This window comes from Coregonus lavaretus, assembly GCF_964263955.1.
Source record: "Coregonus lavaretus genome assembly, chromosome: 1".
Taxonomy (NCBI): Eukaryota; Metazoa; Chordata; class Actinopteri; order Salmoniformes; family Salmonidae; genus Coregonus; species Coregonus lavaretus.
In genome coordinates, this window is record NC_139988.1 from 23,321,780 (window position 1) to 23,346,929 (window position 25,150).

The window sequence follows — 25,150 nt, forward strand, 5'->3', positions numbered from 1 at the left end:
ATCTTTGGAGGGAGCTGAAAGTCCGTATTGCCCAGCGACAGCCCCGAAACCTGAAGGATCTGGAGAAGGTCTGTATGGAGGAGTGGGCCAAAATCCCTGCTGCAGTGTGTGCAAACCTGGTCAAGACCTACAGGAAACGTATGATCTCTGTAATTGCAAACAAAGGTTTCTGTACCAAATATTAAGTTCTGCTTTTCTGATGTATCAAATACTTATGTCATGCAATAAAAAGCAAATTAATTACTTAAAAATCATACAATGTGATTTTCTGGATTTTCTCACAGTTGAAGTGTACCTATGATAATAATTACAGACCTCTACATGCTTTGTAAGTAGGAAAACCTGCAAAATCGGCAGTGTATCAAATACTTGTTCTCCCCACTGTATATTGTCAAAGAATTGTGGATCATCATTATTTGGTCCGTAAAGGTTAACTGCACATACAGTTAAAGCTGATTGAGAAAGCATGCAGATTGAGCAGAAATTGATAACAATGTGAGATTTGATTAATCTATGTCACGTCCTAGGAGATGGAGATCAGATCCACCCTCTTCACCTGAGACACAAACACTCTGATCCCCTGTTGTAACCATTTCCCCAAGCATCTCCATGCGGTCAGAACTTTGATTATTTTGTGCCACCTGGGCCACAATGATAAACCCTCTCTCTGATTGTCCGAGTGTGACCCCCTCCCCATGGGTTACTGCAGCCAGTGTTGCCAGCACTGCCACTACCTGGGTGGGCGTACCCCACCGGAATCCCCACCGGCTAGGTAAAAGGTCGTCAAGGTTCTCATTAGCAGCTTTGAGAATTCCCTTGTATATTATGCTCTCCCATCAGGGGGCTCTGGCTTTGTAGGACCAACCCTGCCAGGCAGGCTCAGAATCTTGAGGGGGCGGTGCTGCTCAAGTAGGTCTCTGACCGCATTTATTTATCTGTTTAGGCTGCATATTCACAGCAGGTCCATAAAAGAGATGGGAACTTCTCTTTGGTGTATGGGTCGCTCAGGTGGGTGTCCAGGTTATAGGGTTAGGGATCTTTCCATCATGATAGGACAATGAAAAAATTAGATTAGATGTATACTATATTTCAAAATGTATATCCCTCATCTACACAAAATTGAAAGCTCTCTCTCACTACCCCTGCTCATAGACCCCCGGTCGGCTCTGGGATATGCAACCATTTCCCCTCTCACTCACTTAACGCCGCACCTTTTCAAACACAAACATGCACACCACATGGTTGACTGCGGAAGAAATGGGCCGAGCGTGCAAACGCACCCGTATCCACATCTGCCGCAAAAGGACGCCAGAGAGAACACAGGACCAACCACAACAACCATCCGCCAAAACAACAACCTCCCGCCAAAAAAGCCATGTTCTAATTATTTGTATTTAAAGATGTATTATTCTGCTTGTTATATCGTTTTATCATTTTATAAAATACTATAGTTACTATAAATGTTATTTAATATTACAATCCCTATCATTGCTAGTATCAGGTGCTCCAATATTTGACTCCTCTATTACAACTTTTAGAATAGCCATGGAGTAGTCTTTGTGTCTCTGAACATTTGGTTGTCAATATATAATTTATCCACCACTAGTGCAACACGTTTCCCTTTTAATCTGTTTTCCTTGAAGATTGGATACAGAACTTTGCGCTTTTCTACAATCTCCCTCGGGAACTGATCATTCATGCCTATTTTCGTGCCAGCAAGTCTTTTTCCTAGGCTTTTCACCATAGCTTTATCCTTAAAAAAAGCAAATTTGGCAACGTTTGGGCGCTCATATTTCTGTCCTCTTTTTCCGAAACGATGTACACGTTCGAGTTGGATTTTATCGACAGCCTCGAGTGGGATTTGTAGCGCTGTATGCAGGAAGTCCTTCATAATATTCTCTGTTATTTCTCCCTCCTTTTCCTGAATACCCGTAAGTACTAGATTTTCCCTCATCGATCTAGTTTGGATGTCTAGTAAGGCTTCTCTCAGAAGGTTGTTCTCCTTTTTTAGTTCCCTAACGTCCGTTTCCATTTTAGAGACTGTCACTTTTAATTCTTTGGTTTCTTTCTCCATTACCAAAGCTTTTTCGTCATTACTGACCAATTCTAGTATGCCCAATTTGTCATTTATCGACTTCAACAGGTAGCTTTCCACACTTACCATACCCAGTGGTGAAAAGCATTTATCATCTGTATCAGTCGATGAGTCGCGTTTCCTTTTGGGGATCGGCTCTCCACGCTTGTCTTCAGTCATGTTTGGGTGTTGCGTGTTGTTTTAATATTTGTCGATATATTTCTCTAGCCTTATGATCTGTTTTGTGTTATTATCCAGATTGAATTATATTAACTGCGAATATATGAAATGCTAATATTTAGTCTAACTTACTGATTTTGAAAATTATGTTTTTATCTTGAGGTGTTTTGTACCGATTTCTATTCAATACGCCATCTTGTCTACGCGTGCCCCGCCCCCCACTCACCTCATTTAGGTGCAATCTTACTAGCAGCAATATCCTTGCCTGTGAAGCCCTTTTTGTGCAAAGCAATGATGACGGCACGCGTTTCCTTGCAGGTAACCATGGTTAACAGAGGAAGAACAATGATTTCAAGCACCACCTTCCTTTTAAAGCTTCCAGTCTGTTATTCTAACTCAATCAGCATGACAGAGTGATCTCCAGCCTTGTCCTCGTCAACACTCTCACCTGTGTTAACGAGAGAATCACTGACATGATGTCAGCTGGTCCTTTTGTGGCAGGGCTGAAATGCAGTGGAAATGTTTTTTGGGGATTAAGTTCATTTTCATGGCAAAGAGGGACTTTGCAATTAATTGCAATTCATCTGATCACTCTTCATAACATTCTGGAGTATATGCAAATTGCCATCATAAAAACTGAGGCAGCAGACTTTGTGAAAATTATTATTTGTGTCATTCTCAAAACTTTTGACCAGGACTGTAGTGTTGTTTCTCTTGTCGTGATGTGTGTTTTGTCCTAAAAAAATTCTTTTTAATCCCAGGCCCCATCCCAGCAGGAGGCCTTTTGCCTTTTGGTAGGCCGTCATTGTAAATAAGAATGTGTTCTTAACTGACTTGCCTAGTTAAATAAAATAAATACATCTAGAATGTTGCGAGTTGTACTACCGACAATACACCACCAGAGGGCAGGAGATTAACCGTAATCATTGCTGTTAGGCGCACTAAAAACTGTGGCGCAGTAATGAACACGGGTAGTGGACGATATTATCTGATGTAATATGAGCAAAGAAAAAAATCACCACTCAAATAAAAGCAATGGGCAGAAAACTAAAGAAATTCTGTCAAATTCAAGTCTCATCTTATTTGCTTTCAATTATCTAAATGTCACTATCTAAATTAAGTAAAATAGGCTACCAGCAATGTTTTATTATCATGTACATTATGTCCCATGCCATTGATGCTGTAGGCTAATAACGAATATGTAATTAGGGTACAAAATATGTCCATGTCCGAATTCATTCCTCGAATCCATCAATAGTCTGGTGCCTGGTGTGCAATTACGTAATGGCCACAGTGGAGTTGGAACTGGCGCCAGCAGGCAGCTCCTCTCTTATTGTTACGTAACCCATCCGATCAACATACCCGCGGCATCCATCCACTACACTGACTACACTGTGTAAACCATATTGTACTGCTGCGCAATGCAATGTTTACTCACTGATGAATGTAGGCTACACTGCAGTCTCGTTTGGTATTAGAATACCTTCATCATTGTATGATAGGCTATTCACAGGACAAGAGCAGCCTAATATGTTTTCTTCCTATTGAGCAGTAGATCACATGTATATAGCCCTTCATTAATTATGGTGCAGTTGTATTTTTCCTGAATGCCGTAGCCTATTGTTTCAAACTGTTTTTCCTTAGGGAAAACTTAATCCCTTAAATTAGGTAATACTATTATTGATCATATTTTAACCCGGGTTTTCATTATAATTCCCTTATCAGAATTATTGTAACTGTTTTTCTCGATATGTGCTGTTGTTTTGGAGCGTGGCTGACTGCCCCATTGTTGTCTGAATAGAATAGCCTAATGTCCCTAAATCCTCGGAGGTGTTCTGCGCAACGTCAGAAATCAGTAATCAGTAAACATGCCCAGCCAAAACAACAACAAACACAAACCGAGCCACGCTATCCGTTGCCAAGCCAGCGGCTGCTGCGGGCACCCGCAAACACTGACCTGGTATCAGTTCAAACAGCCGTCATCCTAGCCCTTACTATAGGGTTAAAATCACTAACACTGATCTGAAATCAGTGGTAGGGTGGATTCCAGCTCAAGACCGCACAAAGCTTGGCAACCAGTGGTAGCCACACCCCTCTATTGAATCAAATGGGTTGGTATGTTTGGGGGTTTTGACGGACGTTTGCAGCGACTAGCCTACTACGGATTCAAGGCTTCCCTAGCAACCCGGTGGATGAGCCAACCATAACCGCGCAAAACTCGAGACTCTGCCGCTACTGGGGACAGGAAACGACAGAGATCAGACAGAGCTGCGGAACAGTGTGGCTGGCAGTGCAATTCAGGATTACAACAAATGAAACATCTGGTACTTTCATGGCACGGTAGCGGGAATGAAGGATTTATGGAATGAGGATTTGAGCACAGGAACAGGTTCGATGCTTTGATGTTACAGTGGACCACATTGTAGATGTAGGCTAATTTGTATAATTGTTTGTTACATTGTGTTTTCACTTTCGTTGGCAAAATTGACACTTGTAGCTTTCATTCAAACTCCTATTTTAGGAGACTTCAAATCTGTGTTTGATCCATTTATTGTAAATGGATACATTGTGAGTTCCCAGACATGAATTATGACTGAAAATATAAGGCTATCCACTGGATGAACTGTCAAATAACACCACATTCAACTTGACTCTCTTCTTTGCTACTTTGATTCGTGCGTCACACAGCTCAAATCTTGAGTTGGAGGAGAAATAGAAGAAGTGATTGAACAGTCTTGTACAAGTTGTTGCATGATGGAACATAATCATTCTTCATCGTGAGGATGAACCACAGAACCAGCCCCGCCAAGGCTTACGATTTTCTGCTCAAGTTTCTCCTGGTGGGGGACAGCGATGTGGGAAAGGGGGAGATACTGGCGAGCCTCCAGGATGGAGCCAGCGAGTCTCCATATGGCTACAACATGGGTGAGTGTCCAGTGTACAACGGTGTCCAGAAATATATACAACTTTTTTCAATATTTTTATTGCGCAACATAAACCAGTAGTAGTACACAGTCCGTTTTATGCACAGCTTGTTCTGGATGGTCCGTGTCATCCGATCCCCGAAAAGCGCAGTGGTCGTCATGCTTTAGCTAGCCAGTGCACATTCTTTAGGTTTAAAGGGTTATATTTAGGATTAGTGGACCAAGACCAAGGCTGGACATGTTGTCTTGGACATCTGAGAGTAAGGTTGCGTCCCAAATGGCACCCTATAGTGCACTACTTCTGACCAGTGCCGATATTGCTCTGGTCAAAAGTAGTGGGAATAAGGCTTAGATGTCACCCACCAGTGTCAGAGCTTGACAGTCACCTCTGTCAACTTAATGGCATGTCTCAGGCTGGACACATTGGCAGTCAGGATCTCTAGTCTCCACTGAGTGTTGTTAACACCCCATGGTTCCCCTTATCCAACTGTCGGTGGAGAAACACGTTTTTGGTTGTTCAGAAATAAAACGCATAAGTTCTTCTGACTGGCATGGAAGAGGCTAGAGTCTTGAGAGGTGTAAGGATAATTAGGAGTTTGAAACTATGGTATTTGGTGCAGTGCCACAGTATACCTTGTAGCTGAACATAAAAGGAGTGTAATGAAAGCTTGGCAATATGTACCACTACATTTACAAAAGTACGTGGACATGCCTTCAAATTAGTGGATTCGGCTATTTCAGCCACACCCGTTGCTGACAGGTGTATAAAATCGAGCATACAGCCATGCAATCTCCATAGACAAACATTGGCAGTAGAATGGCCTTACTGAAGAGCTCAGTGACTTTAAATGTGGCAACGTCATAGGATGCCACCTTTCCAACAAGCCACTCCTGCTAGAGCTGCCCCGGTCAACTGTAAGTGCTGTTATTGTGAAGTGGAAACGTCTAGGAGCAACAACGGCTCAGCCACGAAGTGGTAGGCCACACAAGCTCACAGAACGGGACCGCAGAGTGCTGAAGAGCGTAGCTTGTACAAATCGTCTGTCCTCGATTGCAACACTTCCTACCGAGTTCCAAACTGCCTCTGGAAGCAACATCAGTACAATAACTTTTCATTGGGAGCTTCATGAAATGGGTTTCCATTGCCTAGCAGCCGCACACAGGCTGGAGTGGTGTAAAGCTCGCCGCCATTGGACTCTGGAGCAGTGAAAACGCGTTCTACGGAGTGATGCATCACTCTTCACCATCTGGCAGTCCGACGGATGAATCTGGGTTTGGCAGATGCCAGAAGAACGCTACCTGCCCCAATGCATAGTGCCAACTGTAAAGTTAGGTGGAGGAGGAATAATTTGTCTGGGGCTGTTTTTCATGGTTCATGCTAGGCCCCTTAGTTCCAGTGAAGGGACATTTTAACGCTACAGCATACAATGACCTTCTAGACAATTCTGTGCTTCCAACTCTGTGGCAACAGTTTGGGGAAGGTGTTTTCCTGTTTCAGCATGACAATGCCTCCGTGCACAAAGCGAGGTCCATAAAGAAATGGTTTGTCAAGATCGGTGTGGAAGAACTTGACTGGCCTGCACAGTGCCCTGACCTCAAACTCATCGAACACCTTTGGGATGAATTGGAACGCCGACTGTGAGCCAGGCCTAATCGCCCAACATCAGTGCCCGACCTCACTAATGCTCTTGTGGCTGAATGGAAGCAAGTCCCCGCAGCAATTTTTTACATTTTAGTCATTTAGCAGACGCTCTTATCCAGAGCGACTTACTGGAGCAATTAGGGTTAAGTTCCTTGCTCAAGGGCACATCGACAGATTTCTCACCTGTCGGTTACTGGCACAACGCTCTTAACCACTAAGCTACCTGCTGCCCCAACATCTAGTGGAAAGCCTTCCCAGAAGAGTGGAGGCTGTAATAGCAGCAAAGGGAGGACCAACTCCATTATTTAGCTATTGTTGATTGGACTAAATCGTTTTTGGAATCTTTTAGTTGTCACTACATTAGACTAAGCATAGGTGATTTGATGATGTTGAAGTTGAAATGGTGCTGGAATAGTGGAGGCAGCTCCTGTTTTCTTTGCGACATGCAGTAAATCTCCGGTGTTCTAAATCAATAGTTGTTTAGTAGCCCGAAAATGTCGGAAACATTAACTTTCTTGACCATGCTGTAGGTCATGTAACTGTTTGTTACATGCAATGTTTTGTGGACTTCACCGAACAGATATTGATCTCCGGTTTTGTGATGAAACAAAGGTGTGGTTGAATGTATTCTGCCACTGTGTCTTCTTATTGTCTCGGCCTTTAGGCCTATATAGCACGGTGTCAAGGCATATGAACTGACAGGTTATAGAGCAAACAGCGCAATTATCACAGCACATAGGTTGTAATATGGCTTTTTGGGGGGCTTGGCTTCCCCAGTGATTCTACCCACGCACCGCTACAGTTTAGTTTCATTGTCCAAATAAATACATAGGGGAGTGTAATGCACTACTTTTGACCAGAGCCCTATGGGCCCCAGAGGGGCCATTGTCTTGATATCGGGGCTTATTCAATGACTTAAGACAGTCTGGGCCGATTACTGTAAATGAAGGTTTGGACTTCGGTTTAGTGTCTCTAGGTAAGTGAGTGTTGATATGACGACTGCTCACTGTGCCCAGTGTTTAGTAATAAATGGCGTGTGTCACCTCGTCAACGGTTTGATCCAGCACTGACCCCAGTTAAGGTGTCTGAGTGAGAGAGAGACAACGAGACAGAGGGGGGGGAGAGAGAGAGAGAGAGAGAGAAAGAGGAACGGGGAGATGGTGGGAGAGACAGAGAGAGAGGGATGGCGGGAGAGAGAGATGGGAGTATGGATGTTAGGAGAGAGGAGTTCTGTTTCTGCCTAAACTCTCTGGTACATAGCAACAGTTGCTAGAGCGACAATGTAGCTGCCTCTGCTCCCCTGCCTGGATGATGGGTCAACACAGTATGGAAAGACTTGCTGCTCCTCTCAATGCAGACTGGCTTTATTCTGCGACACAGTTCTACTAAGTTCTACACAGTTAGCCTTATCCACTTTTACTCTGTTATTTTGGGTAAACTTTCCCAGCTCAGTCCAGAGAGAGAGATGAGCGGAGGGATGCTGGGCGCACACACACACACCGTGAGGCTGTGAGGTGCACTACATGGTCAAAAGTATGTGGACCCTGCTCGTCGAACGCGTCATTCCAAAATCATGGGCATTGATATGGAGTTGGTCCCCCTTTTGCTGTTATAACAGCCTCCACTCTTCTGGGAAGGCTTTCCACTAGATGTTGGAACATTGCTGCGGGGACTCGCTTCCATTCAGCCACAATAGCATTAGTGAGGTCGGGCACGGATGTTGGGCGGTTATTCCTGGCTTGCAGTCGGCATTCCAATTCATCCCAAAGGTGTTTGATGGGTTTGAGGTCAGGGCCCGACAAACCATTTCTGTATGGATCTCGCTTTGTGCATGGGGGTTTCATGCTGAAACAGGAAAGGGCCTTCCCCAAACTGTTGCCACAAAGTTGGACGCACAGAATAGTCTAGAATGTCATTGTATGCTGTAGTGTTAAGATGTCCCTCTACTGGAACTAAGGGGCCTAGCCCGAACCATGAAAAACAGCCCCAGACCATTATTCCTCCTCCACCAAACTTTACAGTTGGCACTATGCATTGGGGCAGGTAGCGTTCTCCTGGCATCCGCCAAACCCAGATTTGTCAGTTTGACTGCCAGATGGTGAAGCATGATTCATCACTCCAGAAAACGCGTTTCCACTGCTCCAGAGTCCAATGGCGGCGAGCTTTACACCACTCCAGCTGACGCTTTGCATTATGTATCATGATTTAAGGCTTGTGTGCTGCTGCTCGGCCATGGAAACCCATTTCATGACGCTCCCGACGAACAGTTCCTGTGCTGACGTTGCTTCCAGAGGCAGATTGGAACTCCCACGTTGAAAGTCACTGAGCTCTTCAGTAAGGCCATTCTACTGCCAATGTTTGTCTATGGAGATTGCATGGCTATGTGCTCGATTTTATAACCTGTCAGCAACTGGTGTGGCTACAATAGACAAATCCACTAATTTGAAGGGGTGTCCACATACTTTTTAAACGGTGGCAGCAGGCAGCTGCTCACTGTGAGTCTGACTGGCTGGTTAGTTGGAAGTGGAGAGCAGCACAGCCCAGCAGGGGAGCATTCAGTCTGCCTAAAAGTTCAGAGTCCCCGCCGGTAGCAATGGAATATTATCGAGCTGACATGAGTCTATTATTGCATGTAGCACAGAACATTGTTATGCAGTGTTTTACAGTGTTTGTGTCCCCAAATGGCACCCTATTCCCTATGCAGTGCGCTCCTTTGGACCGGGCCCACAGGGCTCTGGCCAAAGGTAGTGCACTATGTTGGGAATAGGGTGCCATTTGGGACACAGAAAGTATAATTTTTTTCTTTGCAGTGTTTTTTCTGCTCTGCCACCGTCAGAAAGTTTAAGACCTGGGTTCAAATACACGTGTATTTGAGTATGTGTCATTTAAAATAAATTTCTGTGTATTTGAGTATTTTCAAATACACAGCCCAATACAAGTAGTTTTATTTGAGTATTTGAATGGTTATTTGTAAAAACCAAATAGTCTTCCAAATTGTATTTGAAAGTAATTTCAAATACTTTTTTCAAATACTATTTCCAAATACCTGGGTTAAATGTATGGAAGTGTATTTGAATCAGTGTATTTGAGTATTTTCAAATACTTTCCAAGTGTATTACTATAGTATTTACAAATACATTCCAATATTCAATTACTTGTTTTTTCAAATAAAGGTTATCTGAATACTTACTTCAGAATGTATGTGAAAATAATCTATGTATTTTAAATAGTATTTGAAACCAGGTCTGGAAAGTTTCACCCTATTAACACACCTCTGAGAGAAAGAGTTCCCAACATTCAATGTGAAGTACTTTTGTGATTCAGGGAAAGTGTTATAGGCTATAAATGCAAGACATCATTATAATCATCATCAGTGTTTGTTTTTATTCTCTTTAACTGATGTTGTTTGTTTGACTGATTCCTAGAGGGAGCTGTATAAAAGGCAGTCAGAACGAGTCCTAAATGGCACCCTATTCCCTATGGGCCCTGGTCAAAAGTAGGGCACTATATAGGGGATAGGGTGCTTTTTGGGATGCAACCATTATTTTCCTCAGAAGATCTTAGTTAGCTGCTAATTACCTTATTTTCTCTGTTAGTGTTTTTTCCTAATGTTCTAATTACAACAATGCCTTCTAAAGGGAGAAAAATGCCGGTGTCATTACTTTATTCCCATGTGGGGTGTGGGTGCATATGTGGGTGGTAGCGTGTGTGTGTGTTCATACTCTGATTGTTATTTTATTTTTATTTTATTTAACCTTTATTTAACTAGGCAAGTCAGTTAAGAACAAATTCTTATTTACAATGACGGCATACCAAAAGGCAAAAGGCCTCCTGCTGGGACGGGGGCTGGGATTTAAAAAATAAATATATATAAATATAGGACCAAACACACATCACAACAAGAGAGACAACACAACACTACAGAAAGAGAGACCTAAGACAACAACATAGCATGGCAGCAACGCATGACAACACAGCAATCTAGCAACCCAACATGAAAAGAACATGGTAGCAACACAAAACAACATGGCAGCAGCACAACATGGTAGCAGCACAAGACATGGTACAAACATTATTGGGCACAGACAACAGCACAAAGGGCAAGAAGGTAGAGACAACAATACATCATGTGAATCAGCCACAACTGCCAGTAAGAGTGTCCATGATTGAGTCTTTGAATGAAGAGATGGAGATAAAACTGTCCAGTTTGAGTGTTTTTTGCAGCTTGTTCCAGTCGCTAGCTGCAGCGAACTGAAAAGAGGAACGACCCAGGGATGTGTGTGCTTTGCGGACCTTTAACAGAATGTGACTGGCAGAATGGGTGTTGTATGTGGAGGATGAGGGCTGCAGTAGGTATCTCAGATAGGGGGGAGTGAGGCCTAAAAGGGTTTTGTAAATTAGCATCAAACAGTGGGTCTTGCGACGGGTATACAGAGATGACCAGTTTACAGAGGAGTATAGAGTGCAGTGATGTGTCCTATAAGGAGCATTGGTGGCAAATCTGATGGCCGAATGGTAAAGAACATCTAGCCGCTCGAGAGCACCCTTACCTGCCAATCTATAAATTACGTCTCCGTAATCTAGCATGGGTAGGATGGTAATCTGAATCAGGGTTAGTTTGGCAGCTGGGGTGAAAGAGGAAACCAAGTCTAGATTTAACCTTAGCCTGCAGCTTTGATATGTGCTGAGAGAGGACAGTGTACCGTCTAGCTATACTCCCAAGTACTTGTATGAGGGGACTACCTCAAGCTCTAAACCCTCAGAGATAGTAATCACACCGGTGGGGAGAGGGGCATTCTTCTTACCAAACCACATGACCTGTGTTTTGGAGGTGTTCAGAACAAGGTTAAGGGCAGAGAAAGCTTGTTGGACAATAAGAAAGCTTTGTTGTAGAGCGTTTAACATCTGGGGAGGGACCAGTTGAGTATAAGACTGTATCATCTGCATATAAATGGATGAGAGAGCTTCCTAATGCCTGAGCTATATTGTTGATGTAAATTGAGAAGAGCGTGGGGCCTAGGATTGAACCTTGGGGTACTCCCTTGGTGACAGGCAGTGGCTGAGATAGCAGATGTTATGACTTTATACACTGCACTCTTTGAGAGAGGTAGTTAGCAAACCAGGGCAAAGACCCCTCAGAGACACCAATACTCCTTAGATGGCCAACATGGATGGAATGGTCTACCGTGTCAAAAGCTTTGGCCAAGTCATTAAAATAACAGCACAACATTGCTTAGAATCAAGGGCAATGGTGACATCATTTAGGACCTTTAAGGTTGCAGTGACACATCCATAACCTGAGCAGAAACGAGATTGCATACCAGAGACAATACTATAGACATCAAGAAAGCCAGTCAGCTGAATATTGACATGTTTTTCCAACACTTTTGATAAACAGGGCAAAATAGAAATTGGCCTATAACAGTTAGGATCAGCTTGAACTCCCCCTTTAAATAAAGGACGCACCGTGGCTGCCTTCCAAGCAATGGGAACCTCCCCAGAGAGGAGAGACAGGTTAAAAAGGTCAGAGATAGGCTTGGCGATGATAGGGGCAGCAACCTTAAAGAAGAAAGGGTCTAAACCATCTGACCCAGATGTTTTTTGGTGTGAAGTTTAAGGAGCTCATTTAGCACCTCGGACTCCGTGACCGCCTGCAGGGAGAAACTTTGTAGCGGGGCAGGGGAAAAAGAGGGAGGAGCATCGGGGCTACTCGCATTAGAAGAACTGGGAGATGAGGAAATGTTGGATGGGCAAGGAGGCATGCCTGACTCAAATAGGAATCCTGACTTAATGAAGTGGTGATTAAAGAGCTCAGCCATGTGCTCTTTGTCAGTAACAACCACATCATCAACATTAAGGGACATGGGCAGCTGTGAGGAGGAGGGTTTATTCTCCAGATCTTTAACCGTTTTCCAGAACTTCTTGGGGTTAGACCCACAGAGAGAGAACTGCTCCTTAAAGTAACTAGCTTTAGCCTTCCGGATAACTTGAGTGCACTTATTTCTCATTTGCCTGAAGGAGAGCCAGTCAGCCTGAATAAACGTGTGCCGAGCCTTTCGCCAAATAAAATTCTTGAGGTGGAGTAACTCTGCCAGATCACTGTCGAACCAGGGGCTGAACCTGCTTTTAATTCTCATTTTCTTTATGGGGGCGTGTTTGTTAACAATACCACTGAAAATATCAAAAAAGGAAGGTCCAAGCGACTTCGACAGAGGGGATCAAGCTGATTCTATACAAATTTACAGAGGCCAGGTCATGAAGGAAGGCTTGCTCATTCAAGTTTTTTTAGCAAGTGTCTATGACAAATCAGGACAGGTCGTTTCACCGAGTAGCAGTTTTAGGTAAAAAGCTTCTTGTGTTAACATGCAGAAAGCCCAGGCTTTTACGAGAGCAGAAATCAGTGAAGCAGATATCAGAGCACAAGTCAGAATTGGGGCTAGCAACAGTAGATGGGCCAGGGTGTACGTGCACATTTCCAGATATCATCAGCAGTAATACAATCAGGGCACGGCCGTGGACAGGGAGAGCTCTGCAGTGTTGGTTTTTTATGACATTTGAATATGCATCGGATGGCAACAAGATCATATTGTACAGCAATTTCATCAGGTAACATGAATACAAAGCAGGCGAGAGGTGGTTAGAATAGGATTGGAGTCCAAGAGACCATGTAACCAATAGAGTCCGAGTCCCGAGTGTGGGAACAAACATAGTCTGTCCCACGGGCGGGTAAACAAGCAAGATCATAGTCAACAAAGCACGCAGGAGTCATGAGACAAATAGCATAAAGCACAATAAAAAAATATAACGACGCGGGGCTATCCATCCAGCTATCCAAGTTCAGAGTCACTCGCCCCAACAGAGCGTGTGTGCTGGAGGCGAGCAAAAGCTCGGGAGAGAGGGGGGAGGGTGGCAGGGGTACCTGTACCAGACAGGGGGAGACAGGGCAGACTGTGAACAGATCGCCAGGTGGAATCCAAGCAGCAGTGCAGCAGGCAACGGGAGTAGGTGTCACACCCACTTGGGATAAACTTTTTCGGGAGGCAGATTCATTGTAGAACATCCCAGCTAGCTACGTCCAAACAAAGTTGGCCTGTGGCTGTTGTATTTTGGAGATTGCGAGGAGGATATCTTCTGATGTTATCAAAGCAAAAATATAGTTTCTTATTGAGGTAATTTACAATTGAAGTGTCCTTGCTGCATATTAGTTCAAAATAGAGTTGAATCCAGGGGGCACTGTACTGTAATGACCTGGGCACAGCAGGAGGGGGCTTCAAAGGCCTCTGCAATTGGGTGGGGTAGGCTTTAAAACTATCCTGCCATTGTTGGGCTCAAGGGCTTTGACACCTCATACTTCACACCTCAGTGCTAATTGAAGTAGCAGTCAGATCTGTTTGGTAGCCTAAGTTAAGCATTCAGTCCTTATAAAGTGAAATATATCATTGTAATGTATTTTTCTTCTTGGCTTTAAAAGTAACTTCAGACTAAACATTACTCACTCAGTTCCAGGTTGGACAGTGTTTTCAGGTTTCTGTTTGTTTGCCAGAGCATTTTCTTTATAGCTTGGAAATAAGAATATTTGGCATTAGGAATCCTTCCAGGTAATTTTGTCCAAATCAGGTTGTAGGTTTGGAGTTTTGATTTGGAGTGAAGGTTATGTTGTGGAGGGTAGCATCCTGTATATGTCCCTGCTGAAAAATCCAAGTTTATCTAACTCTAAATCTATCTTTTTGTAAAAACATGATGAAAGATGCGGGAGCTCGTCTGCCTCGCTCTCTCTCATGTTCAAGTTTATGTAATTGCACTCCTTTATAAAACCACTCCGTGAGAAAGTGTGGTATGGAAACAAACGGTTTGACTGATTATACAGTGGCAGTTATCTACCTAATCATCTTCTGGAGAATACAGTTAGGGAGGCATGGTAAGCTCTCTGAGGAATTTCATTTTCTGTATTTTACCAATTAAGAGATGAAGAAATGTTTTCCATAATTATTTTGTGTAAACACAAAGTTCCTGGGTTGCAGCTTGAATGATGTGTTGGTTTCTACATAGAGGACAATATCCACAAACTGAAGAGTGTGTGGGTATTCTCTTGTACCACCAGTGAAATCTGTTGGATGTTTGTACACTACAATTTATCCTGGTTGCCCTGACATGGTTTGTTGTCTGTGGCCCTTCTGTGTTTTTCGTTAGTATCACAGGACATGATGGATCTGATGTGTGTTTATATAAGAGCCACAGTTTCCTCCACCGCCAGGCTGGTTTGGCTTGTTTTCAACAGCATGAAACAAAGGTTGCTTCCCAAAAGGCACCCTTTTCCGTTTATAGTGCACTACTTTTGACTATGGCCTCTGGACAAAGTAGTGCACTGTGTAGGGAATATGTTGCCATTTGGGATGCCGACAGTGTTTCCCCTTCCGCACTCTGGCCAATAATTGCTGTTGATGTTAGGCTACTAAATGTGGAATCAACAGGATCCAAGGCTCATCTCAGTTTTCTGGGTCAGCTCTACTAATAGGAGGAAATAGAAGGAGAGAGTGGAAGCATTTCTGTGATCAGCCAGTCTCCATTGCCAGAGACAGAGGCCTGCGTCCCAAACGGCACACTATTCCCTACATACAATCACCTCCAAAATTATTAGCGCCCATGATGAAGATGAGCAAAAAATACTGTATAAAATATTTATAAATACTGAGCTACAGTATATTGTATGCTCCAAAAATTTTAAATTGATATTTTTTTATACTAATACAATTGCTCAGAGAAATTTTTTGTTTGTAACAAGTAATACAAATCAATCTAAAAAAGATAGGTTTCAAAATTATTGCCACCCCTGTTTTCAATACTTTGTGCACCCTCCCCTTGCAAGGATAACAGCACATAGCTTTTTAAAAATCATGTTTTATGAGATTGGAGAACACATTAGGAGGGATCTTTCCTTCATACAGGATGTTTCAAGATCCTTGATATCCTTCGGTCTGCTCTTATGGACTGCCCTCTTCAATTAAAACCACAGGTTTTCAAATGGGATTCAAGTCCAGAGACTGAGATCAATTAATCAATTCTTAGTGGATTTCCATGTGTGCTTGAGGTTATTGTCTTGCTGGAAGATCCCCTTGCAGCCAAGTGTCAGCCTCCTGTAAGAAGCAACCAGGTATTTTTCTAATATGTCATAGTACTTGGTAAAGTTCATGATGCCGTTGACCTTAAAGGGGTACTTCGGGATTTTGACAATGAGGCCCTTTATCTACTTCCCCAGAGTCAGATGAACTAGTGGATACTACCTCTAACTTATTTCATACTGGACACAGACACATACAAATGGTATCCACAAGTTTATCTGACTCTAGGGATACCAAATCCAAAATGCCAAATCCCTTTAACAAGGGCCCCAGGACCAGTGGAAGCAAAACAGACCTATAACATCAAAGATCTACCACTATATTTTACAGTAGGTTCTTTTCTGCATATGCATCCTTCTTTCGAGGCCAAACCCACCACTGGTGTGGGCGTCGCCAAAGAGCTCTATTTTCGTCTTATATGACCATACCACCCGGTTCCGGTCCAAGTGCCAATGCTGTTGAGCAAACTCCAGGAGTTTACATTTGTTGGTTGCTCTCAATAAAGGCTTTTTATGGCAACCCTTCCAAATAGCCTATTGACAAGTTCTGTAATTCTTCAACTTTGGCCCTTGGACCTTTCTTTGCGTCCAGAACTATCTTCCTCACAAAATGTGAGGACAAGATACACTTGCATCCTCTACCAGGCAAGTTTACCACTGTTCCAGTGGTTTTAAACTTCTTAATTGTTGCCTTAATAGTGGTAAGCTGTATATTTGATTGTCAAACAATTATTTTTTGCTCATCTTTATCAAGGGTGCCAATAATTTGAGGTGACTGTAGTGCACTACTTTTATCCAGGGCCCATAGGTCTTTCGTCAAAAGTAGTGCACTATGTAGGGAATAGGGTGCCATTTGCCGGGCAGGCGGGGACAGATGATGGCTGAGTTGGAGCACTCACAGGTGAATGACCACAGACTCCAGAAGCAGTGGAATAGTTGGAAAACAGACAGTGGAGTGACCACAGACATTCTGGAATCCTTCCATAAACTGTTTTTCCAGTCCCAGGCCACGGAACAGTTCCAAACCAAAATTGATCACTTGATAATAGTTCAGAACACACACACAAACACAGGGAAAGAGGCACGTATGCACACAGACAGACATACACACATTATTTAGAAGAACGGTGTCTGGAACACAGTTCTCCATTTTGACTTTCATTTGCTCTTTTTTAACTGAATGTATAGTAAGATGAGGTGTTCATGTTTTAAATGGCCCTCTGTTTGTATTCTCTCTACATCTGTATAGCACCTCTTACAATTGAGTCCATGTTTTCAAAAAACACCACTAAATGTTCTATTAATGGTCAACATAAAGAGTTATGGAACACAAAATAACAGAATGTTTGAAAAGCCAATGAGTCAAAGAGAGTGTATTTGAACTGTATGAGTTTAGAAATGTTTGACTGTGTGTGTGTGTGTGTGTGAAGCAGTTCTGTCTGTGGGGGTTGCTGATGCCAGGAGAGGATGACTCATCTTTGTATCTGATCCCACTCAGACAGAGCGAAAGAACGAGAGAGAGAGAAATTAAAGAGAGCGATATTGACCTTTGCAAACATAAGAAAAACACTTGTATGAACCATCTGATCTAAACATACAGTAGACTTAACCCTAAAAGTGCCAACAGGGGTCAAAAATGTAATAATTTTGAAAGCCTTTTTTTTGTCCTTCTGAAATTTTGGGACTTTGTCAAGCAACTATTTACAGACAAAACATTGGAGATTGGAAAACCAAGTGGGAGGCATCTTAGACTGTTCCTCCATACAGAATCTTTCCAGATCCTTGATATCTTTTGCCTGCTCTTATGGACTGCCCTCTTCAATTCAAATCACAGGTTTTCAATAGGGTTCAAGTCTTGATTTTGTGGTCAATTAACCATTTCTTTGTGGATTTTGATTAGTGCTTGGGGTTATAGTCTTGCTGGAAGATCCACTTGCAGCCAAGTGTCAGTCTCCTGGCAGAGGCAACCAGGTTTTTGGATCAAATGTCCTTGACCTTAACAAGGGCCCCAAGACCAGTGGAAGCAAAATAACTACATAACATCAAAAATCCACCACCATATTTTACTGTAGTTATGAGGTACAGGTAACTGCCAAAATAATGGAAACACTTGAGTAAATGAGGGATAAAAAGTATATTGAAAGCAGGTGCTTCCACACAGGTGTGCTTCCTGAGTTAATTAAGCAATTACCATCCCATCATGCTTAGCGTCATGTATAAAAAGGCTGGGCAGGCCATTATTTTGGCTTTCATGGCTATGCCCCCATAGGATGACAATGCCCCCATCCACAGGGCACGAGTGGTCACTGAATGGTTAGATGAGCATGAAAACGATGTAAACCATATGCCAGGGCAGTCTCATTCACCAGATCTCAACCCAATTGAACACTTATGGGAGATTCTGTAGCGGCGCTTGATTTATGGAATTTCTTGTGGAAGAATGGGGTTGCATCCCTCCAATAGAGTTCCAGACACTTGTAGAATCTATGCCAAGGTGCATTGAAGCTGTTCTGGCTCGTGGTGGCCGAATGCCCTATTAAGACACTTTATGTTGGTGTTTCCTTTATTTTGGCAGTTACCTGTACTTTTCTGCATATTCTTCTGTTTTTCAACACCAAACCCACCAGTGGTGTACGTGGCCAAAGAACTCTATTTTCATGTAATCTGACCATAGCACCGGTTTCAATCCAAGTGCCAATGCAGTTTATCAAACTCCAGGCGGTACTATGGTCAGACGACATGAAAATAGAGCTCTTTGGCCACGCACACCAATGGTGGGTTTGGTGTTGAAAAACGGAAACATATAAGGAAAATTGCCTAACACCTACGATAAAATATGGTGGTGGGTTTTTTATATTATAGGGCTATTTTGATTCCACTGGTCATGGGGCCTTTATTAAGGTCAACGGCATCATGAACTTTACCAAGTACCAGGACATTTTAGCCAAAAACCTGGTTGCCTCTGCCAGGAGGCTGACACTTAGCTGCAAGTGGATCTTCCAGTAACACAATTACCCCAAGCACTAATCAAAATCCACAAAGAAATGGTTAAAGGAGAAGTTCTTTTTTACAACCAAATCTCAATTTTCAATATAAATTGCATGTTATAGAAGGGTCCAGACAACTGTTTTGTGATTTCACATGTTTTGGAGAAACTTACCCAAGACAGCAAATCACTTCCTCATCCTCGTTGTGTGGCCCTGAAAAAACATTAACAAAATCTCCCAAAACACCCCAGAACGTCTGTCACGGTTTCGGCCGAGGCTGCCTCTCTTCCTTGCTCGGGCAGGCTTCGGCGTTCGTCGTCTCCGGAATACTAGCTGCCACCGTTGCATGTTTCTATGTTCGTTTGCTTTTGTCTGATTGTTGTCACACCTGTTATCATTTAGTGTCATTAGTGTCCTATTTAGTTCTCGTTGTGTTTGTCAGGTGTTGTGTGTGATTGTTTTCACTGTCGTGTTTGTTGCTGGATGTTTTGACTATTTGCTCGGTAGAGCTGTCCTCCATAGTTTGGAGAGTTTTGTCGCACCTGTCTGTGCGCCCGTTTTGTTTCGCCTGCGGGCTATTTAGTGCTGCACGGTTAGATATTTTCACTAAAGTCTTTGGAATTATACTTCTGCGTCCTGCGCCTGATTCCACCACCACACCCACTTACAACATCCTTGACAACGTCCTTTTAGAAATGGCAAAGCTCTCAGCATAGTGATGCAGGTCTTTAGATGTTGTACACATGAAGTTGTGTCATTCAGAACTTTATCTGCAATGTTATATTACCTTTTGCGCGGATCAGAAAACCACCATTTCCCTCATGCAGCGCGTCAAATATCCTTTGCATAGATTGATCAGGCTGTTGATTGTGGCATGGGGCTTAGCGAAGTTGCTGGATATTGGCAGGAACTGGAACACGGTGTCGTACACGTCGATCCAGAGCATCCCAAACATGCTCAATGGGTGGCAGGCCATGGAAGAACTGGGAAATGTTCAGCTTCCAGGAATTGTGTACAGATCCTTGCGACATAGGGCTGTGCATTATCATGCTGAAACATGAGGTGATGGCGGCGGATGAATGGCACGACAATGGGCCTCAGGATCTCGTCACGGTATCTTTGTGCATTCAAATTGCCATCGATAGAATGCAATTGTGTTTGTTTTCCGTAGTTTATGCCTGCCCATACCATAACCCCACCGCCACCATGGGACACTTGGTTCACAACTTTGACATCAGAAAACAACTCACCCACACAACGCCATACATGTGATCTGCGGTTGTGAGGCCGGTTGGACGTACTGCCAAATTCTCTAAAACGACATTGGAGGCGGCTTATGGTAGAGAAATGAAAATGTAATTATCTGGCAACAGCTCTGCTGGACATTCCTGCAGTCAGCATGGCAATTGCACGCTCCCTTAAAATTTGAGACATCTGTGGCATTGTGTTGTGTGACAAAACTGCACATTTTAGTGTGGCCTTTTATTGTCCCCTGCACAAGGTGCACCTGTGTAATGATCATGCTGTTTAATCAGCTTCTTGATATGCCACACCTGTCAGGTGGATGGATTATCTTGGCAAAGGAGAAATGCTCACAAACAGGCATGTAAACAGATTTGTGCACAACATTTGAGAGTAATAAGCCTTTTGTGCGTATGGAAAATTTCTGGGATCTTTTATTTCAGCTCATGAAACATGGGACCAATACTTTACATGTTGCTGCCAGAGTATTGAAAAGAGGGGTGCCAATAATTTTGACCCCTATCTTTTTTTATTTATTATTATTACTCGTTAAAACATCTTTCTCTGAGCAATTGTATTAGTATAAAAATTTGAGCATGCGATATAGCTCAGTATTTGTATTATTTATTTGATACAGTCTTTTTTGCTGATCTTTGTCAAGGGTGCCAATAATTATGGATCTGACTGTATGTACCCTGACAAATTTGGCCCCTGGGGGGCGTGGCAGCTAATCTGGGTACCAGTCTCTGTAACATTCCACTCCTTGTACTTCCATATTTGACTTAAAATGTATGCCAAACAAAAACCATAGATTTCAAAGTTTAATAAACCATACAACTGTATGCACAAGGACTACTTTTAACAATTTACACTGAACATTTTACAAAAACACATTTACTGGAAGAACTGTGCAGATGCAAAGTTTGGTAACAGAATTTCGGTAAAATCTCCCTCAGCAGTTTGTGACCACATTTTCCCAAAACTCTTTAAATATCTGCTCCGAATTAAGATTCAAATATGTCTGCAGAAAGAATGGGGTGTCATGACACCTTGAGTTTAAAAATATATATATATATATATTTTGGTTATTGAACTACGTACGTGAGGTTGATTTAAACCTGGTGACAGAATTGCTGTAACGGAATTTTATCATGGGTCCCTGATCTGTATTACACAGAAATTCATAATTATGGATATTAATTTCATTCTCTTCATGGTGATGTATCCTAAATAGGTACACAAAGGTATAAATATGCAGTATCCTCCTTTGCATATTTGGGTATTATTCTACATTTTACATTTAAGTCATTTAGCAGACGCTCTTATCCAGAGCGACTTACATTTAGTGAATGCATACAAGTTTTTTTTTTTTTTTTTTTTTTTTTTTTTTATACTGGCCCCCCGTGGGAAACAAACCCACATCCCTGCCGGCCAAACCCTCCCCTACCTTGGACGACGCTGGACCAATTGTGCGCCGCCCATGGGTCTCCTGGTCGCGGCCGACTGCGACAGAGCCTGGACTCGAACCAGAATCTCTAGTGGCACAGCTAGCACTGCGATGCAGTGCCTTAGACCACTGCTGCGCCACTCGGGAGTCTACACACTGGCTATTATTTTAATGCACTCCAAATTTGGTTGGTCCGGCCTGGACTAACTCTGAACCAATCATAGACGTCTATGTTTCACAAGTTTGGACATCAAAGTACAGCACAATACAGCTCAGTAAAGTACAGCACAATACAGTTCAGTAAAGTACAGCACAGTACAGCTCAGTAAAGTACAGCACAATACAGCTCAGTAAAGTACAGCACAATACAGTTCAGTAAAGTACAGCACAGTACAGTAGAGTTCAGTACAGTGCATTATAGTGTACTCAACTCTAGTGTGCTCTACTGTGTAGTGTACTGAACTCTAATCCACTCCATTCTACTGAACAGTGCAGTACTGAACTGTACTGTACTGAACTGAACTGAACTAAACTCTACTTTTCTTTACTGTACTCTACTGTGCACTACTGTACTGTATATTTAAACAAGTCTTATGTCCTTCAATTTGATACTTTGGCATTTTACAAGCAAATGTTGTTCTGTAATGTAATGTACTGTACTATACTGAACTATAGTCCCAGTCGGTATTAGGTAGAATATCGTGGCACTGCCCGCCTATGGGAAAAACAACCTGTGGTTACCTAGGTTACCCCATTGGCTCACAGCAAAAACCTCACCTTTTTCAAATGCAATTTTCTTGTTGTCTGCTTGTTGTCAATTACAAAACTACATTTAAGAAAAGTTCATTGCCTGCTCCCGAGCCTTCTCACTACTTAGACCTCCACTCTGGGGGCCAATAACGTTTTTCTAAGGCACTGCATCATCCGGGTTAGGGGAGGGTTTGGCCCAGCGTCGTCTGGGTTAGGGGAGGGTTTGGCCCAGCATCGTCCGGGTTAAGGGAGGATTTGGCCCAGCGTTGTCCGGGTTAGGGGAGGGTTTGGCCCAGCGTCGTCTGGGTTAGGGGAGGATTTGGCCCAGCGTCGTCTGGGTTAGGGGAGGGTTTGGCCCAGCGTCGTCCAGGTTAGGGGAGGGTTTGGCCCAGCGTTGTCCGGGTTAGGGGAGGGTTTGGCCCAGCGTTGTCCGGGTTAGGGGAGGGTTTGGCCCAGCGTTGTCCGGGTTAGGGGAGGGTTTGGCCCAGCGTTGTCCGGGTTAGGGGAGGGTTTGGCCCAGCGTCGTCCGGGTTAGGGGAGGGTTTGGCCCAGCGTCATCCGGGTTAGGGGAGGGTTTGGCCCAGCGTCATCCGGGTTAGGGGAGGGTTTGGCCCAGCGTCGTCCGGGTTAGGGGAGGGTTTGGCCGCGGGGGCTTTACTTGGCTCATCGCGCCCTAGCGACTCCTTGTGGCAGGCCGGGTGCCTGCTGGCTGACCCCGGTCGCCAGTTGAACGGTATTTCCTCCGATACATTGGTGTGGCTGGCTTCCGGGTTAAGCTGGCGGATGTTAAGGAGTGCGGTTAGGTGTGTCATGTTTCGGAGGACGCATGACTCCACCTTCGCCTCTCCGGAGCCCGTTGGGGAGTTGCAGTGATGAGACAAGATTGAAATTGGGAGAAAAAAGGGGGTAAAATAATAAAATAATTTAGAAAAGCTTATTGTAGTGCTACCCTCATGCCCCTTTTCATGACTGTGCTACCAGCCAAATGAGTGAGTGAGTGCTAGCGCCCCCGCAGAAATCAAATTAGCATAATAAAAACATCCCCATCATCTGCTGTGAAAGGTGACAGAGCTAGAGCGGTGTTTGTCAGACCTTTTTTCTATTGCATTTGACATGTATTTAATAAAATGTATTGCACATACAGTATATCACCATATATTATGAACTATGTATTACTCATATATAAAAAAATATGTATTATTCATATATAAATATATTGATCATAAATAATCATGCATACTGTTAAATATATTTTAAACAAATACATGTAAAATATGAATAGCACACTGATGTAAAATGCATACTACCACATATGGATAAGTAATACATTTAAATGTATTTACATACAGTATATTTCAAAAATATTAAAACATTTTAAAAAACGGCCAAAATTGAATACGCAAAATATTTATGAAATATATGTGATATATTGTATATGGATATATGTGAGTAATAAATGTATTTAGATATATCTATTTCAAATATTAGGCTTCGGTATGGAAAAGTTTGACCTACCAATTGGTTATAGTGTTTTTACTGATATCAATTTGGTTTATGAATTATTAAGTGATTCAAACTCCTAATTCTGTTACCAAATCGGTAACAGAATTTAGCAAAAAATTGGTAGTTCATGGAATTTCTGAAATTGATTTGGCTACAATGAGAAATCATGGTAGTCACAAACCACAGTTTGGTCACCTGCTACTGGATCCCTTGAACTGTTATACTGTTATGTTCAGCTGTTAACTATTTTCTTTCTCTTTCTGTCATGTAGTGGTCAATGCAAGAGTGTGAAAAGTATGGGCATCCCCTCCCTCACGCTCCCCCTCTCTCCCCAGCTAACAACAAATGTTCCCACAACATAAGAGAATGTTCCCTTAGGATTTTCTCATTAGGTCATTACCTAACGTTTTCATAGGACATTTCCAGTGATGTGCAAGGACTATTTCCAAGAGACCATTCCCTTAATGTTATACAGCACTTACCCAGAACGTGGTAACCATGTTATCAGAATATTCAATATTAATGTTCTAGACACGTTTCATGGGAACATGATTTTAGATTTTAGTCATTTAGCAGACACTCTTATCCAGAGCGACTTACAGTTAGTGAGTGCATACATTTTTCATACTGGCCCCCCGTGGGAATCAAACCCACAACCCTAGCGTTGCAAGCGCCATGCTCTACCAACTGAGATACAAGAACATTCCTGTGTCCAATGACGTTTAACACATAGGATGTTCTGTCATGGTCCTCTGGTGGTTTTTGTCTAGTTCCCAGCTTGTTCCGGGGACATCCCTAAAGATGTTTTTAGGATGTCGCCTGAGGGTCCCAAAGAAACAGAGATCCCCCCCCACCCCCCCTGTTACTAAACACACCACCCCTTTACATTTTACATTTTAGTCATTTAGCAGACGCTCTTATCCAGAGCGACTTACAGGAGCAATTAGGGTTAAGTGCCTTGCTCAAGGGCACATTAACGTCATTTAGCAGACGCTCTTAGCCCCTTGTTACTGTTGCCAAGCCCATCAAAGTCCTGATTGGTGAACCACTGATCCATTCACAGCTCTTTGTCTGTTGGCAGGTTAGGGACCCCACACACACATACAATGCTTTCAACTGACATATTTGACACAATAACATATATGATTAAATTGTGTATGTTCATTTATACAGTAATTATTATTCAATTTACAACATGTCTTCACCTGGGATTCAAACTCATCACCTCTTGGTTCACGGCATTCCAAACTTTCTGCTACGCCACCATATCGGTGACAGTTATC

General features: G+C 43.0%; 1 protein-coding gene across 1 annotated transcript in view; it reads left to right on the forward strand.

The window, feature by feature from the left end:
* The first annotated feature begins 4,514 nt into the window (after positions 1–4,514).
* rab40b (RAB40B, member RAS oncogene family) overlaps positions 4,515–25,150 on the forward strand; it is a 48,681-nt gene continuing 28,045 nt past the window's right edge. Inside the window, exon 1 of the mRNA XM_084159138.1 lies at positions 4,515–5,179. Coding sequence (XP_084015264.1) covers positions 5,038–5,179 — 142 coding nt within the window. The 5' untranslated portion in view covers positions 4,515–5,037. The remainder of the gene's footprint in view (positions 5,180–25,150) is intronic.